Source organism: Hippocampus comes, unplaced genomic scaffold, assembly GCF_001891065.2.
Source record: "Hippocampus comes isolate QL1 unplaced genomic scaffold, H_comes_QL1_v1.1 scaffold41, whole genome shotgun sequence".
Classification (NCBI taxonomy): Eukaryota; Metazoa; Chordata; class Actinopteri; order Syngnathiformes; family Syngnathidae; genus Hippocampus; species Hippocampus comes.
In genome coordinates, this window is record NW_017805153.1 from 1731321 (window position 1) to 1747308 (window position 15988).

Here is a 15988-nt window from a genome sequence, read left to right on the forward strand (position 1 = left end):
TTTTGTTTTTTTAAGTCATTTGTTATGTCCGTTTAGAATGTGTCTTCCTAGTTTTGTGACATTTAACTGTGGCACAGTTCGGTTCAATTCATTGAATGCTACCTGTCCATAAGTGTAACTCTGTGACAGTGAATAGGTGAAATGGACTTTCACTTATATCGTGCTTTTCTTCTTTTGGTGCTCTAAGCGCTTAGCACTGCTGCCTCATTTACATCAGCATCAACTGGGGGGTTTAGCATCTCGCTCAAGCACACTTTGACATGGTCACGCTTGTTAGTTCACAAAAACTATAGGAGCAGTCTCGTATTAACTATCAGCTATGATTTAACAAGGTCGGAAACAGATAAATGTGAGTATGCAACACTATTTCTAAAGCTTCTGCAAGAATTTACATTTTGAAATCACTTCTGCAACATTCATATACAGGAAGAAATCACGAGATCCAATCCCCGGTAGGTTGTCTTTAGAACTCGCTCATAGCCTACCGACTCATGTAAGTCCTTTGGGGCTACCTTCGGCTCACGAGCACTCTGACCCCCACCTGGAATGCTTTCACTTTTGCAAGTCTCAGAGCAAGAATCTTGCATCCAGATGCAAAGCCGATTAGCTTTGCATTTTGGTGCATCTGCTGCTTCTTTGAAGTGAATTGAATGGCAATCTTTTGATGACTTCCACAAGAGAAACGTGAATGCTCCAGTTTGTCGTCAAGTAACAGATAAAGCGTGCGAGTTGGTCAAATGGTTGCCGGCTAAATATGTCTCATAAGGAACATGACTTGTCAGCTGATGACCGGTGGACGCTGCTTTGTTTCGTGCATAGATGGCTTAAACCAGGCCCCTGCTGGGCCCGGCGCTAACCAGGGTCAAATGATGAGCATGGGCGGAAGGGGCAATGCCACCATCCCGGAGGGACCTGCAAACATGAACCCACTGCTGATGGCTGAAAATGGCAACATGGTAACGTACTTGGCCACGACCGTGCTTCAACCAACATGAAGATTGTCCTTATTGGGTGGGCTTGTTTTGGGTTTTTTTTGGGATGGGGGGGGGGGGGATCGACGCAAGTAGCAGCATTTTGATAAGGGCAAATAGACTACGTTGAAATTGATCAATTGATAATTGAAAATAGTTTTTCTCTCTGACTCCCTTCGACTGTTCTGTCAACCCCCCCCCAATCTGTGATTTCGGTGGATGACTTGGATCAAAACGACTCTTGACACATTGTACAAACAATACGGGATTGGCCTTTAGTGGATACTGCATTTTTGCTTCTCACAAACACACATGCTGCCATACCAATATATCCAATCCTGTGATACCATAGCGAGGCGACAGATATCCGCTGAGTGGCTTGCTGGCAAGACGAGCGGAGGTGGAGTCACCGAAGCAGCAGCAGCAGCAGCAACCGCAGCAGCCGCCAACACAGGGCCCTCCTGGTGGTCCGTCCGCTATGTATGGAAGCGGGAGTCCTGTAGATGGAGTGTTTGACGGGCCCAATAGCAAACGCCCCCGCTATTGACCTCAAATTGCTTTCACAGTGACCTTACCCACCGACTACATGAGAGGTGGGTGTGTGTTGATCCACTTCTTGATCGCTCCTATTTTTCCCACGGTGTTTCAGTCAGTGATTTGTGATTCAAATTTGGACTTTGGACATGCATATATGTTTTTACAATGAAACTTATATGCGCACAGTGTTACGCACTGCAAAAATGCTAGAAATCAATTTTTCATGCTTCATTCAGATACCGTACATCTATGTTGCTTTTTTTTTTTTTTTTTTACAAAATGTGTTTTTTGATGTAAAAAAAAAACGTGAAAATGCATTAAAATGGGAATTGAAAGGTGGTTTTCATTTTCAAATCCAAACTAGTCATTTAAAAAGTCTCTAAGCGAATGTTGGGTGTTCTTGTTTTGCTTACCTTTGATCTGTAGAGGTCAGTCGGTACTGATCGAGCACTTTTTTGAACACGTGCATGAACTGAAAGATGTCATCATAATAGTGGGTGAGTTGCGCTGCCACTTATGGGTGAAATCGAAGTTGTGAGTATGCAGTATATTTGCAGTTTACGCTACAGTGGTAAAATACACGTATCCTACAACTACAGCTTTCTGGCCCAACCTGGTGACTGGTAGTGCCGGATAAAATCACCCTTACTCATTAAGATTAGACCAAATACATAAATAACAGCCAAGGGTCACCAACTCCGGACCTTGAGGGCCCCCATCCTGCATGTCTTGGATGTCTCCTTCCTTTAATACACGTGAATCAAATGATCATGATGAATAAAAGGTGTCTTGGAGGAGGGAAACATTTAAAACATGCAGGAGAAAGGTAGCCAATGATTAGAGTTGGTGGAAATGTGACCAAGATAAGTCATTTCAAAACCTTTCCTTCAATGATTATGACCTGTAACCTGCCCTGCTTTACCCAATTGATTCAAGAAATATATTTTCAAAATGGTATGTCAAAATAAACAGCTGAGCTCATGTTGTTGCACAAGTATGCAAACCCTGTGGCCCCGATGACACCTCACGGTCTCCTCAGTCCTCTCAGTGTCCCTCTTCCTCTTAGCTACCCTCTTTCCTTGTATCCTTTCCTGCTCTTTGTGGTTCAACCTTCCACCACCCAGCCTCTTGCTCCCCATTCCTACCAGAAGACATTGCAGGTACCGGCACTTTCCTTTCTGTCTAGACTATCTGACCTATCCACCTGATCTTCTGGACACACGAGATATCTACTTCTGTACCTGTCTCTCTCCTGACACAAATTTGTGATTAAAAAAAAATAATAATAATAAATGTCCATTTTGTTAGGTCTAAAGTCTAAAAGACTCGACCGACCTGGGCAAAGAACAGGCACGCACACGGAAATAAGGTTTAGACTGCTGCAGCAGGGAAGAACAGGGAGGGCACGAGGTCACAGTGTGCTCGGCTCACAAGATCTCCTGTTCCACCTGGATCTTCCCACCGCAAAGTGTTTTTATTAAGAAGAAAGGATCATGCGCAGTGCAAACAATGGAAAAGTACTGGTGAAATTCTGTGAGCTCGTGTGAGGAATGTGGTGCGTGTGGGAGATACTTTGTGTGAACACATAGAAACAAGATAAAATGAAACAATGGGCCATTGAGAAATACACACAAATATAAGAGCTTACTTTACACATTTATATGTAAGAATAATTTCCAAAACATTTGGCGATGGGTGGGGTGGCCTCTGGGGGGGAAGGTTGAGTTCCTGCTCGAAAAAATGTTTGTGCTGCATGCACGCCTGCGAGTTTTGATGTTAGTTGGTAACACATGCAATATCACCAAACCATTACAGGGTTGGAAATGGGGGTTCGGGTTCCACCCAGACATGTTGGAAATATGGAATAAATCAATACTTTTCTCACTACTGAATTAAACTTGTGTGCTTTTCTTTGACGCGCCCAAGGCTGCTCATTATCAACATCAGGGAAAGTCATCATTGTAGTGATCCAATTTAAATGGGGCTGATGGTGGCCAATCTGGGGAAGGAGCACTTGATGGCCTCATTTGGCTTTAGCCCAGTTTATGGCCCACTTCTCTTTCTTCAAACGCACAATCGATAAACTGGATTCAAGTGCTTTCAAAGTTTTGATGAAATGCCGCAGAACCTTAATAGTGAAATGCTTCTAAGCCTTGACAAAAATGTGTCAAAAGTTGGACCTTGCATTGTGACCGTGTTTGATATCGCAGGCAACATGTCACAAGATTTGAGATCAGTGACCAGAAGGATTAAATCCACAATGGATTATTATTATTATTGTGCGTGTGTGTGTGTGTGTGTGTGTGTGTGTGTGTGTGTGTGTGTGTGTGTGTGTACTGTCATAGAAACACAAAGGAAGCAGTGATGGCAAAAAAATAAAATAAAAAATATGCTGAAGACCACAGAGCAGAAATGGAATTTATTGTCCTAAAGGAAGCTGTACACATGCCTCTGTCCCTTGTTACAAAAAAACTAAAGCATGTCAGGATCATAGAAAAGAAAAACCTCATTCATCACCTATGGCAGCGATATAGAACAAAGATCCATGTTAACTGAGAGGGCTGACAGTGAATATAGTGTAGCAACATTTTAAGAAATGATGGGAAAATGAAGCTTCAAATTCAGTTCATGAACCTTTTGTTGTATTTTATTTTTTGGACTCCTCGAGATGGAACTGTTGGTTTGGATGAAGGGCTTTGAGAAACAGCAAGTCAGCGTGCTCTCAGTCCAACGTTGAACAAAGAGTGCCACATAGAAGAGTCAAAAAAATACAACAACCGGTTCATGAAACAAATTCGAAGCTTAATTGTCTCCTCACTAATCTCGACCAATCAAAAATAAATCCTCGAGCAAAGTACAGCTACCTGAAAAATCGACTTTAGTTGCCTGCTGTAGAAATATTTGTGACTTCCCAACACTGGCCATGCGCGTAGTTAGACAGCACAGTGGAATTCAATGTGTTTACTTTCAATTCTTGACCTTAAATCACTTGGGTTCATCTGTCAGGATGTAAAGGGACATGCCAGTAGTGAAGGGTTTGGAATACTCTGTGTTGCTTGCACAAAGTGAGAGCAACTTCTAAAAATAGAGCCAACTTTTTCTTGCCCGCGTTCAGGCGCCGCCTCTGCAATGAGTGTCGAAGCGTTAAGAAGGGGCTAATCCACAAAGACAAGAAGCGCGCGGTCTTGTGGCTCTTGCAGCGTCCCTCACTGAGGGTGCTTTCATTGACTATTCAGAATTGTATTATTAATCTCTCTGCATCCGTGTGTGTGGGTGTTTGTGTTACTTCATCGACCGGCTGAAAGTTTCTTGAAAATTCCAGCGCACTGAGATGCTTTTGTCCTTCTGGATCTGATTAATGGGATTAGAAAGCGTGAATACAGGTGGACACTGATCTGCAGACGTCTGGAGGCTGGATGGATAACATGTCTCCACAACATCAACAGGACAGACTGAGCCAGAGTGCTGGACAAAGCGACAACGGACGGGTAGCTATTGTTGATATTGTACACAATCTGTCTTGTTGCTGTTCAATGAAAAGCATGAACCATGTTTTGTTAAATGCCCAAATTATTTTGGCTTCCAAATATTGCTAATATTTAGTAGTCCGGGTGTTCCAACCAATCCTGTGACTTGAATGAAGACAAGTGGTATCGAAAATGAAAGAATGAATGGATGGTGGTCCAAAAAAAAATTCAAAACTCATATGAGAATAACCACATGGACTTGGAAAATGAAATCAAATGTAAAAGATTTATAAAGATTCCAACAATGCTCCAAGACAGATTTGAACACTCTCCAAATGTTCAGTACATGCACTGCCTGTGACATGACACGCCCACGCGTTGTCCTTCTTGCCTTGTTCCTCTGAATTTTTGTCTGCTTTCCATTTTTTTTTTTAATGTCTTGCTTGACTGTGTTCGAGCAGATCATCACACACTAAAGTCCATTATTTCATTTTTCATCCTGGAAAAAAAAAACGTTCAACTGACATTACTCTAAAGTTGAACATTCAACTGAAGTTTATTTTTACGCTCCTTGTTAAAATGCGAGCTCATTTGGGCGAGGATTGGCTGTTATTGGAAAACCCTAGAGAAGCAGCATGCAAGTGCAATTCATAGAACTGTGACAAAGGCGAGTATCAGGGCATCGTTCTCGCGATAGCTTTGTGCAGTTTAAAGGAGAACTCAGCCCAAAAATGTCTTCTTCCAACATTATGTTCTCTGAACCCACAGTAGCCCAAACACGGCATTGTAATGAAGATCACGTTTGTGGAATATGACTGAAGCAGCAAAGTGCACCCATTTTTATCTACCTCAGGGGGCGGCCACTTTGTCACTTGCTGTTGATTGAAAGTGACATCACAGTTGCTTGGGGCTCAGCACTTGATCAAGGGCACATCAACAGTGCTGTGGATTCTGTCCAAACATTTGTCTCGATTTCAATTTTTACGATGCTCCGAGTCACTCACGAGTACCTGATTTTGGTGGTCAAGTGCTTCAAACGAGTGAACAACTTGGATGTTGGAAGCGATTCGAATGTGGCGTAGCTTTAAATTGTGCACCAAATTTCCGTGCACTGTATCAGGAATGTTTGTCCCCCGTGACTCGGCTGTATCAACAGTATTACAAAGTATTACAATGACCCAAATGTGTGGCCTATTAATTCAGAGTCGGAGAACCTTGAGCTGGGATAAAAGAGGCTGACTGGAGCATAATTGTGATTGACAAGAGTAACCCAGCATCGGGAGGCATGAGCATTTGTGGCATATTTCCAGCAAAGCTCCGTTGAGCAAAGGTGCAGCAGGTATAGTGTAGTCACCCTCATCAGCACAGTGGGTCTGAAAGTGGCGTTTGCCAATGTGGAAGTGACCTGATACCAGTCCCAATTTGTGCGTGCAACTGACCGTGACATGGTTGTGGCATCACTTTCTTTGCATTTGTGTCTCTTTTAGCGGGTGAAGTCCCAAAGTCTTCGCTGTCAGTCCGCGCCCTCTCTCGTCTTCAGAAAAGCTCTCGCCAGGTCCAAGACACTTTCCAGGTAAAATACTTGCCACGCACAACCGGTGGCCTGTTTTGGGAAGACGGAAGCCGGAGTACACAGAAATAAAAAGGCACACAAGCACGGGGCAAATATGCAAACTCCACATCGGACGCCCGTAGCCAAGAATCGAACCACACAGACACGCTAACTACAATTTCAGCATGCTGCCCTGCAAGTTTACTTGAGATCTCGGCACTCTATGTCTTTCTTCGGTTTTGCTGAACATGAGTTTTGGCCATTGATTTATTGTCCTTCATCAAAAGGTAGTTTTGTGAAATGAACTTTTCCACAGGTTTGGAAAACTATTGCGGCACAAATACAATGTAGGCCAAAGGGCCGGCCGGCAACCTGGACGTGCGAGTAGCCCGCGGGCTTGTTGCAAAACTAACTCACCCACCAGTGATGAGAGACTCTGTGATTTTCTAGCAAAATTGTAGAAAGTGAACATATGAAAATGGAGGCAGTGGCAGAGCTTTCCAGAAATAAAATGGCATTACTGTGAGAAATCATGAACATGATCAGTCGCTTCACATGAATGAATATCATTCTTTGTGAACAACGTATATGAACAACGTTATGAGAGGTTTAGTGTGTTATTTCAGAAGTGTGTATCTAACAGGTAGCCCGTCGCATTAATTGGTACCCAAGAAGTCGCTCTTGTCTTCAAAAAGGTTGGTCACCCCTTCGTTCCACTTTCCATGGAAGGTTTCTTGAAACGGGAGCCGTTCATGACCAACCACACAACGGAAGTTCTGCTACTACCAGCCACATTTGTGTTCATTACGCGTGCGCACTTCCCCATCGGTCTGGGCAAGTTCTTCTTCCGGTCGGCGGACGAGGCACCATAACGGGGGATTGGAAATTAAAAGTGCGAACTATTCCGGGAACAATCGCTCCATTTCCAATGGATTCCGCAGACTCAATGCCCAACCCTAATTGCGGTGACCTAAGACCCGACGACATTTGTATGGACTCTGAGTAACAGTGTTGGGCTCTTCCAGAGAGAGCCTCCCGGTTCCCGTGTTCCCGGAGACGTGCTCGTTGGTGCGGTCCTTCCTGAGAGCGCCCGGCAGGTTGTTTCTCCTCGATGGGCGCACTCAGTTGAAAACCGGCATGCAGACTCAGGACAGACACCTCTTCCTCTTCACGGACATCCTGGTGATCGCCAAAGCCAAGTAAGCGTCGCCGGCTTCCTGCGCCTGAATCGGAAAGCAAAAGACGTTCACGTTCGTGTTCCATTCACGTCGCGCCAGGTCGGCCAACCAATTCAAGCAGAAGGCCCAGGCCCGTTTATGTGAAACGTGGACAGCAAGTTGCATGGACGAGGTGTGCGAGGGAAGCACCTGCCCCGAGAAGAGCTTTGTCGTCGGGTGGCCCACCTGTAACTCCGTTGCAACATTCAGGTGAACAATACACACCCGACACACAATAAACAAAAAAAACAAAAAAACTGCTCACATTTCTGCTGCGCATTTTGTTTAACTTATCCCTGCCAGCTCCGTGGAACAAAAAGAAAACTGGCTCTCTCACCTGAAGAAGTGAGTTTGGCTTGAGTGCTGTGCATTAATGTGTGTTTGCGTGTAAAAGGCAACGAAACTTGCTTTCATTTCCTCCGCAGTCGCATTAAAGAGGAAAAAGAGAAGGAAGAACCGAAAACCATCCCTCTCAGAGTGTACGGCAAGGGGCTCAACACTTACGCCGTTGTAAGCCGACGACGTCCAAAAACAAATTCCGTCCTGACATTTGCCATCTTTTTCCTTGCTTCCCACTCGTGACAAGTGCATGTCATCCTGTCCCACCGTTTAGACCAAGACTTTGCCCGTCAGCAACTCAGATTCCACCAGTGAGGTGATCCGACTGGCTCTGCAGCAGTTTAGCATCATTGTGAGTCACATCGCGAGTCGCCGATCTTCAGAGATGCAAGGAATGCTCTGCGTACTTTGGTCAAGATTCCTCTATTATTGGAAAACCAAAAAACACATACAGTCTTTGTGGCTGTGTGACTTTGTTCTTGTGTTCAGGGTAACGTGAAGGACTACCAGCTGTGGGTCCTCTCCAAGAGGGACAATACGCCCTATCCGCTCATTGGTTAGTCATTGTCTTTGGTTCATCTCCATTGCTTAGTTTAACTTGATGCAGGGCTTCTCTTTGCTGTTTATTGAACCTCGAAACTGATAAATGGATGTTAAATGTGCTTGAAAGTTCCCAACAGTTTGTTTGTTAGCCGAAGAAATGCAAAAACAACATAACACAATTTGTTCGCTGTTCAACCTCCTATTTGTTGTAATTTTTTTTTCTTTGTGGTCCGTCAGCCTTTCCAAATTGTACTGGGCAAGCAGGACCGAGAGGAAGTGTCTTCCATTTTTCCAGGGTCACAAAACGGTTCCGTGGTCATCCACCAGTTTTTCTTCTTCACAATTAGGTGTAGTCCTCTATGCATCTGCAAGCATGTCTGCGATGACATGCCACGATATTTAGATATGACGTGCACACCAAGTGCTTAGTTGTGGCCACAAAGTAGGTATGACATTCTCACAAAATGCTTATTTGTAGCCGTGACTCTGGATTGGACAGTCGGTTAAGCGAATCTTGAACGTCTAAGGCCCACTGTGTCATTATTTCCACTTTAAAAAGATGAAAAACTAGCGGCTCCCGGTTCTCCTCTGTCTCAGGTCACGAGTACCCCTTCAGTATCCACATGAGTCACGTGCGACAAACGTTGGCCCACAGCGCCGCGACGCCGGAGGGCCGTGACTGGGCCATCCAGGCGGAGCAGCTTCAGGTGCACAAACGCTGCCAGTTCATTCTGAAAGCCCGCCCACAGGAAACGCTTCAACCGCATGTGGCGACAGGTGAGCTGATATCTTTTTACTAGTAGTAGTAGTAGTAGCAGCCTTTTTGCACAATGTGTCTGTTCACCTCATGCCCCGTATTGATGCGCCGCCACTGTGGTCGAACCCTCTCTTCTGTCCCTGTCAGAGTTCCCTCTGAAGCCATTAAAAAGGAGGCGCTCCCTCATCACTTGGGCCTTTCTGCGAGGTTCCTCCCCTCAGTTGGCGTCATCCACAGGCACCGCTTCTCAGGGCTGCTTGTTCGGGCGCCCCCTCAGTGCCGTGTGTGTCGAAAATGCTCTGCCAAAAGCCGTGATGGTGGGTGTTCACACTCGGGTTGAAGTGACAAGGGGCAAGGCCAGCCTGCTATTTTGCGTGAATGTCTGCTCATGACAAAATCAAAGGTTGATATTTATGCATGAATATGACACCTTTCCATTAAATGAGCCTCGATTCTCAGATCGTTCCCTCGGAAAGTTCCCAGCTTCATTTGACCATGACGTTTCTGGACATTTACCAGAAAAAAAATCCACCCCTTTGCAATCGCAGTTCACACAGATTTTGCCATTACACCAGCTCACGGCCGCTCTCCCCTCGGCAGGACATGCTGGCGCTCTTGTATCACGAGGGCCCGTGGACGCGGGGCATCTTTCGGCGGCCGGCGGGCGCTCGGGCCGTCAGGGAGCTGCGAGATTCACTGGATGCCGGCGAGTTCCTTCCTCCGCTCACGCGGGACCACATCTTCATCGTCGCCGGCGTCTTCAAAGTAGGCTGTCATGATGACCCACATCTCTCACCTGGCCTTTAATCTCCTCCGGCACATCCACATTAGCAGGACAACGTGTTCATAGGGTCCTTAATCTGCAAGATAATCCTTGTTATTGCTAACGGACAAGCGCTCCAAGTCTTTGCACTATTTTGACCCAATCTCGGCTCAAAATGTCAATTTGACCTCCTTCTCCTTATAATCTTAACACCATCTTTTCCTTACTTTTGGCCACTAAATAGCTACTCAATGTTTACTAGGACTTCCTGCGCAACATCCCCGGCAGCCTCTTGTGTTGTGAGCTGCATGAAGAATGGATGGATGCGCTGACCGACGAAGAGGGGGAGGAGGAACGGGTGCAAGAGATACAACGGTGTGATAAACCACTGATCAACCTCATTCAGTCCATCATCCCTGTCGTAGCAGTCTGTTGTTAAAAGAGTGGAGAATAAATTAGAAGTGCAGAAACCTCCAGATGCATCTGTACATGGAGAACGTACACCGGTACGGTTGTCTTTTGAAGTCACGCGTGTACAGTGCTCAACATCAGTGAATTGAATTTCCAAAATTTGAAATTTAGCAACATTGAGCAAATTACTTGACTTTTTTTTTTCCATCTACAGATGAACAAATTTCATTTCATTTTCCTCACGGGACCAATTATGTTATTTGTTGTTTACACAAACCCACTAATCCACATTCATCCCATCCATCTCTCTATTTGTAACATGCATTTGTGGGATGATTTTGTAGCGTAGTATTCCATAGAAACTAGTGAACCGGAAGGGTTTCCAATTAATCAGTTGGGGTATACTGTACATGTGGGAGAGATTTTTCTCAAAATTATTCACACAAATACAGCCGTGAGTTTCACATTGGTTTTTCGGGTCCACAAATGTATTTGCGATGTTCAAGTATTTTGCAGCTCTACAAATCCATGTGCGATTTTTATGTTTTTTTTTTCTTTGTTGTGTGAGCAATTATAATGGCTTATTTGTAAATTCTTACAAGCAATTTTGCTTGTGAAGTGAATGTGCGTTTGTGGATCAGCGGGCAAGAGCATTTATTTTTGAGACAAGGGTCAGGCAGTTTCAAGCGTATTTCTTCATCTTCACACAACCGTAAACATTCACGCGTGGAAAGGCTATCCCTCCTCCGTCCGCTAGATGTCAAGGTTGCTGTCGCCATAGAACGGGAACGAGCTTTCGCCTGTGTGTGTTTTTTTTTAATTGGAATTTGTAAAACGGAAAACAAGTCTTTATCATGTCTTTTAATGGGTTTATTCAACACTTGTTTGGAAACAAAATACGACCGTAATTTGTTTTCCTTTACGCATTCTTCTTCTCGCCCACACATTTATGGATCTTAAAAAACATGAAAATCACCATAATATTTGTGCGAATACTTTTGAGACAAAACCCTCCCCATAGTTATATGTGTTGAGCAGTATAAGCCTCTTTCCGATTCTCTTTTCCCAACAAGCAAAGTGAAGCATTGCAGCGGCAAGTAGAAATAGTTGGTTGTCGTCCTGTAGGATGATGACTCGGCTACCCAAAGACAACGCCCTGTTGCTCCGCTACGTGCTGGCCGTGCTGCACGCTATCCGAAGCAACGCCCGCGAGAACCAGATGACCGGATTCAACCTGGCGGTGTGCATCGCTCCCAGCATGCTTTGGCCTCCGGGAGCACTGTGCAGCCCCGAGGCAGAGAACGAAGGAACCAGGAAGGTAAGTGAGCGGCTGTGGGAAGAAAGTCAGCAAGCGCCGAGCTGGCAAAATCCACAGCCAAGTCACATTTGCTAACACTGCCACCTTGACCGCTCACCACATCACTAACACGTGCAACTTTATCATACTGTGACAGAAACAACCACCGGCTTTTACTCTTTACAACTCCTGTTCTAAAATGTTTCCTTGAACACTGACTGTAAATCTTCAAACTATGCAATTTTAGTCAGAGTGCTTTTATAAACCAGCTTTATCGGTATTTCGAAAATTATTCATCATTTTTCATTTACAGCCCGTTATTTGTGATGGTGCCTTTTACCACTAGATGGCAGCCATCCCAATATTGCTCTTCCACCGCGTCTTCAGGAATATCACGAATAGGAAGCCGTTTATATCCATCGATCCGTTATATCCAACCCTCTGAACTGTAGTATCATACAGTGAGAGAAGCGAATGACTCACTCAATTTGTCAAAACTCAAATGGTATCCTAAATACACTGAGGAAGAAATACTTAAGAAACCGCTTTAATTAGTACAATAGTTAAAGAGTATGAATAAAAACAGAGGTGAAGTGACTGTAAAAGTAGTTGACTTTGTGACCTATTCTGAAAACAAAAGATGACTAGCTAGAATGACAATTGTTGCGCTAGTGACTTTTACACCAACTTAAACCACTAAAGCAGCTATTAACTAAATTAAGCAAGCATGAAACTTGAGTGGTAGTACAGGTATGAAGCATCTTAACGTGATCTGTTTTAAATGCATCGCGTAAGTAAGAAAGTTTCTTCAAAAGTCAATGACGTGTCTGTGTGCTTTGCTGCAGGTTTGTGACTTGGTGAAATTCATGATAGAACACTGCCAGCAAATTATGGAAGAGGAGCCCTCCTTTCTGTTTGGAGGTTCACCGCTGAGACGCAGCACGCAGGAGATGGGACTCTATGGTACTTGTGATCTTGTATCCGGAAAGCCTTTACATGGAAAACATTTGGTGTCTATATTAATGGTCACTCACACGGTCTTGTCACATTTCCCTGGCCCTCAGACAAGTGGACGTACCCTTTGACAGACTCATCCTATGACAGTCTCGAGAATGAATTGGATACCAGTAGCGGTGGCTCACCAAGCTTTTGCGGCAGACGTCTCCGATCCAAACCAGGCAGTCTGGACTCAGTCCTCACCTTTAGCGATTACGAGCAGGACAATGAGCCAGATGTTCAGCACGCTAACTGGCAGGTGTTGAGGGGAAGCAGGCAGATCCACGATACCCCCACTGTGGACACCTCCTCTCTGCACAGCATACACAGAGAGCGCCGGTGCTCCGAGCCGGCATTGATGCACGTAGCAAAGATACAGCTGCGCTTCTACGAGAGCACAGATGGTCTCACTGGTGAGGAGGAGGAAGAGGATGATGAGGATGATGACGACGACAAAGGCGAGCGCGCTTCAAAGTTGAGCCTTCAGCAGAGGTACAGAAGGTCCCTGGCGGTCAAGGAAACCAGCTCCTCCAGCCTGTCTTCGAACCCCTCCTCCCCTGCACCAACGCAGACCAAAGCATGCACTCCTTCCACATCCATCGCCACCAGCTACGCTCTGGCTTTCGACAGACATGAGCCGCCAGAGACAAGTCGCAAAGCGTGTCCAGCCAGAGAGCATCTTCAATGGGGTAATTTGAAAAGCTGCAGGAGCCTCCACCCCAACTCTTGGCTGAGGAAAGGCCGCAGACTGTCCTTAACTCAACAGGAGAGTTTGGAGAAGAACTCTTCCTCCAGCGCACATACAAATACACCCACCAGTGATGAATATTAGCAACAGCATCTTTGGCAGGTTAAAAGCTCTAGGAGCTTGAGCACCACCGTCGACCAATTTTATAATATCGTTCGAGTTAACATACAGCTATCTTCGGAAAGGAAAAAAAAAGCGCTGGTAGTAATGGCCATTGAGATGTCATGAAAAGTTAATTGTTTGAATATAAGTAGTATATGTCGACAGAAAAAATTAGGTCTTCCATAAAGTAAAAGCGAGAATACGTCACCTAGTGGACATTCCACCATAAATAACTTTCACACTTTTGTCATCTCATCTGCTGTTTTGAGTTTTTGATCATCATTTGTGTTCAGAAAAATGTGATAAGTTAAAAAGCAATTTCATTGTTCGAAAGGCTGTAAAGGAAAGTGAGGGGACGTTGCTGGAAAAAAAACAAAACAAAAAAAAACAAAACAAAAAAAAAATTAAATACTGATACCATCAGTTACTTTCTAGTAGTGCGGGTCGGGTCACACCACTGCCCACCAACCTCTTCCGTCCCAGATTGAATATCACAACTAAGAATTCAAGCAAACACAAATCTGGGGGTCCTGAAAGTCGACTCACAAAATGGACTTAGGAGAGCCTTCCAAATGCTCTCGTGGACCCTTCCCCCACTGTAGAAAATGCACTTGACCATGCTATTTAGAAAGGTTACCTTTATTATTATCTGCTTTCTCTATGCACAGATGCATTCTAGCTATGTACAATCACATGATAAAATTCTATGGTTACATATCAGATATCAAACTGTGAAGATGATGACACACGATAGAATTACAATAAAAATATACTTGCTGTGTGGGCTTTGTCGGTCACATTCTGTTTGCCGGATTCATCTGACCAGTCCTTAGATGTGCCACACGGTTACGTTCGTTTTAAGTCCAGTGCAGACTAGAAATGGTGGTTTAGGCAGCCCATCTGGCGACAGTGATCGTCACCAACAAAAAGTCACTGAGAGGAGCCATCTTGGCTTTGTCGGATGTCTGCTACGCTCTCCGGAACACGGGCCACCATGCCCTCAAGAGACCTGCTCAGACAGATCTGGCAACCCAGGCGCGATCTTCGGGGGAAAGGAGACACAATCATGCATTTACTCAACTACACCAACTCAAATGAGAAAAAAAAGCATAACATGCTTGTGTTGTTTTTAAGTAAATGTGTGTGAAAAAACACTTGCAGGCTGTACATTGAAACAAATAAAATGAAAACATCCAGGACATCGGGACTGTTGTAATGCCATGTTGTTAACTGAGGAGAAGTGTTAGTTCAGATGCGTAACATGACTGGTTTTATATTGGCACCTCTTTCCAGTTTTTGTTCCCACAGGACATGTTGCCATTAGGCATTTTTTGTTTGTTTCATTAATCAAGGATTTTGATTTCGATCAGGGGTGTCAAACTTATTTTTGTCACAGGCAACATTGTAGTTCTGGTTTACCTTCGAGAGCCGTTATGACTGTCAAGTATCAACCCATAGAAATGTATGCTTCATAATTGATATGGATGCACAAGAAAAATTACATTGAGGCACATGATTTGCAATTGCGGATCACATAAAATGACATGGCGGGCTGGATCTGGCCCCTGGGCTTTGTGTTTGACACCTGGCTGTGATGAAGAACGTGTGACCATACATTTGGAGTGATCATGTAGTCTGCTACATTAGCTTCTTGCTCGGAGCCACCTGATTCGCTTTCTTTTCTTGGGTCATCCGGACAGGGGTGGCCAACCAGTCAGACACGAAGAGCCAATTTTTTTACTGTGTTACTGCAAAGAGCCACATCATACCCTTGATCGCGCACGCGCGTGCACACACACACACACACACACACACACACACACACACACACACACACACACACACTTTTTTGGCCAAAGATTGACTTTTGAAGCGACCAACTTCTCATCAACGACACGATCGCGCACGTGCAAGCACACGCACGCACGCACGCGCGCGCGCGCTTGCACGCACGCGCCCACCAGTGCACTCGTGCACATATGCACGCACACCACGATGAGCAACAGTCGGAACAGGCCGAAAATGAATGAAAGCTAAAGATACAAACAAACAAATCTTTTTTTCCCACTAATTTTGTTGGAATAAATGTAATTCTGTTATCCCATATTTACTCTCTGTGTAACTTTAAAACCTGTTTCAGAGTGATACCTCGCAAATACCTCATATACAATGGGGTAGGTTGATAATGGTAGACTTGTCGGACCGGGAGAGCTCAGGCTGCTCCTGTTCTAGCTTTTAAGACAATATCTTGTTGTTAAGTGAACGGCTTCTGGTCAAATTAACTGTTG

At 44.7% G+C, this 15988-nt stretch overlaps 3 protein-coding genes across 3 annotated transcripts in view; 2 read left to right on the forward strand and 1 right to left on the reverse strand.

Moving 5' to 3' along the window:
• The window catches only part of pspc1 (paraspeckle component 1), an 11183-nt gene extending 9411 nt beyond the window's left edge, over positions 1-1772 (forward strand). Inside the window, exon 10 of the mRNA XM_019868589.1 lies at positions 1324-1772. Coding sequence (XP_019724148.1) covers positions 1324-1518 — 195 coding nt within the window. The 3' untranslated portion in view covers positions 1519-1772. The remainder of the gene's footprint in view (positions 1-1323) is intronic.
• A 2660-nt stretch (positions 1773-4432) lies between these two features.
• Positions 4433-14451, forward strand: LOC109515039 (rho GTPase-activating protein 20-like). The gene is made up of 15 exons (XM_019868600.1): positions 4433-4996; positions 6463-6548; positions 7553-7726; positions 7805-7954; positions 8048-8089; positions 8170-8254; positions 8358-8435; positions 8573-8639; positions 9224-9403; positions 9531-9700; positions 9984-10148; positions 10409-10521; positions 11683-11875; positions 12700-12817; positions 12919-14451. The coding sequence occupies exons 1-15, from the start codon at positions 4925-4927 to the stop codon at positions 13680-13682; spliced, it is 2457 nt and encodes an 818-aa protein (XP_019724159.1). The 5' UTR covers positions 4433-4924; the 3' UTR covers positions 13683-14451.
• The window catches only part of fdx1 (ferredoxin 1), a 9396-nt gene continuing 7731 nt past the window's right edge, over positions 14324-15988 (reverse strand). The window contains exon 4 of the mRNA XM_019868601.1: positions 14324-14742. Coding sequence (XP_019724160.1) covers positions 14631-14742 — 112 coding nt within the window. The 3' untranslated portion in view covers positions 14324-14630. The remainder of the gene's footprint in view (positions 14743-15988) is intronic.

What these genes read in the sequence shown, in the direction of transcription:
- LOC109515039 (XM_019868600.1), top strand. Translation starts at nt 4,925, where the DNA reads ATGGATAACATGTCTCCACAACATCAACAGGACAGACTGAGCCAGAGT. An exon ending in AGGTCCAAGACACTTTCCAG is followed by an intron (nt 6,549 to 7,552) that starts GTAAAATACTTG and finishes GGGCTCTTCCAG; the next exon opens with AGAGAGCCTCCCGGTTCCCG. An exon ending in CTGGTGATCGCCAAAGCCAA is followed by an intron (nt 7,727 to 7,804) that starts GTAAGCGTCGCC and finishes ACGTCGCGCCAG; the next exon opens with GTCGGCCAACCAATTCAAGC.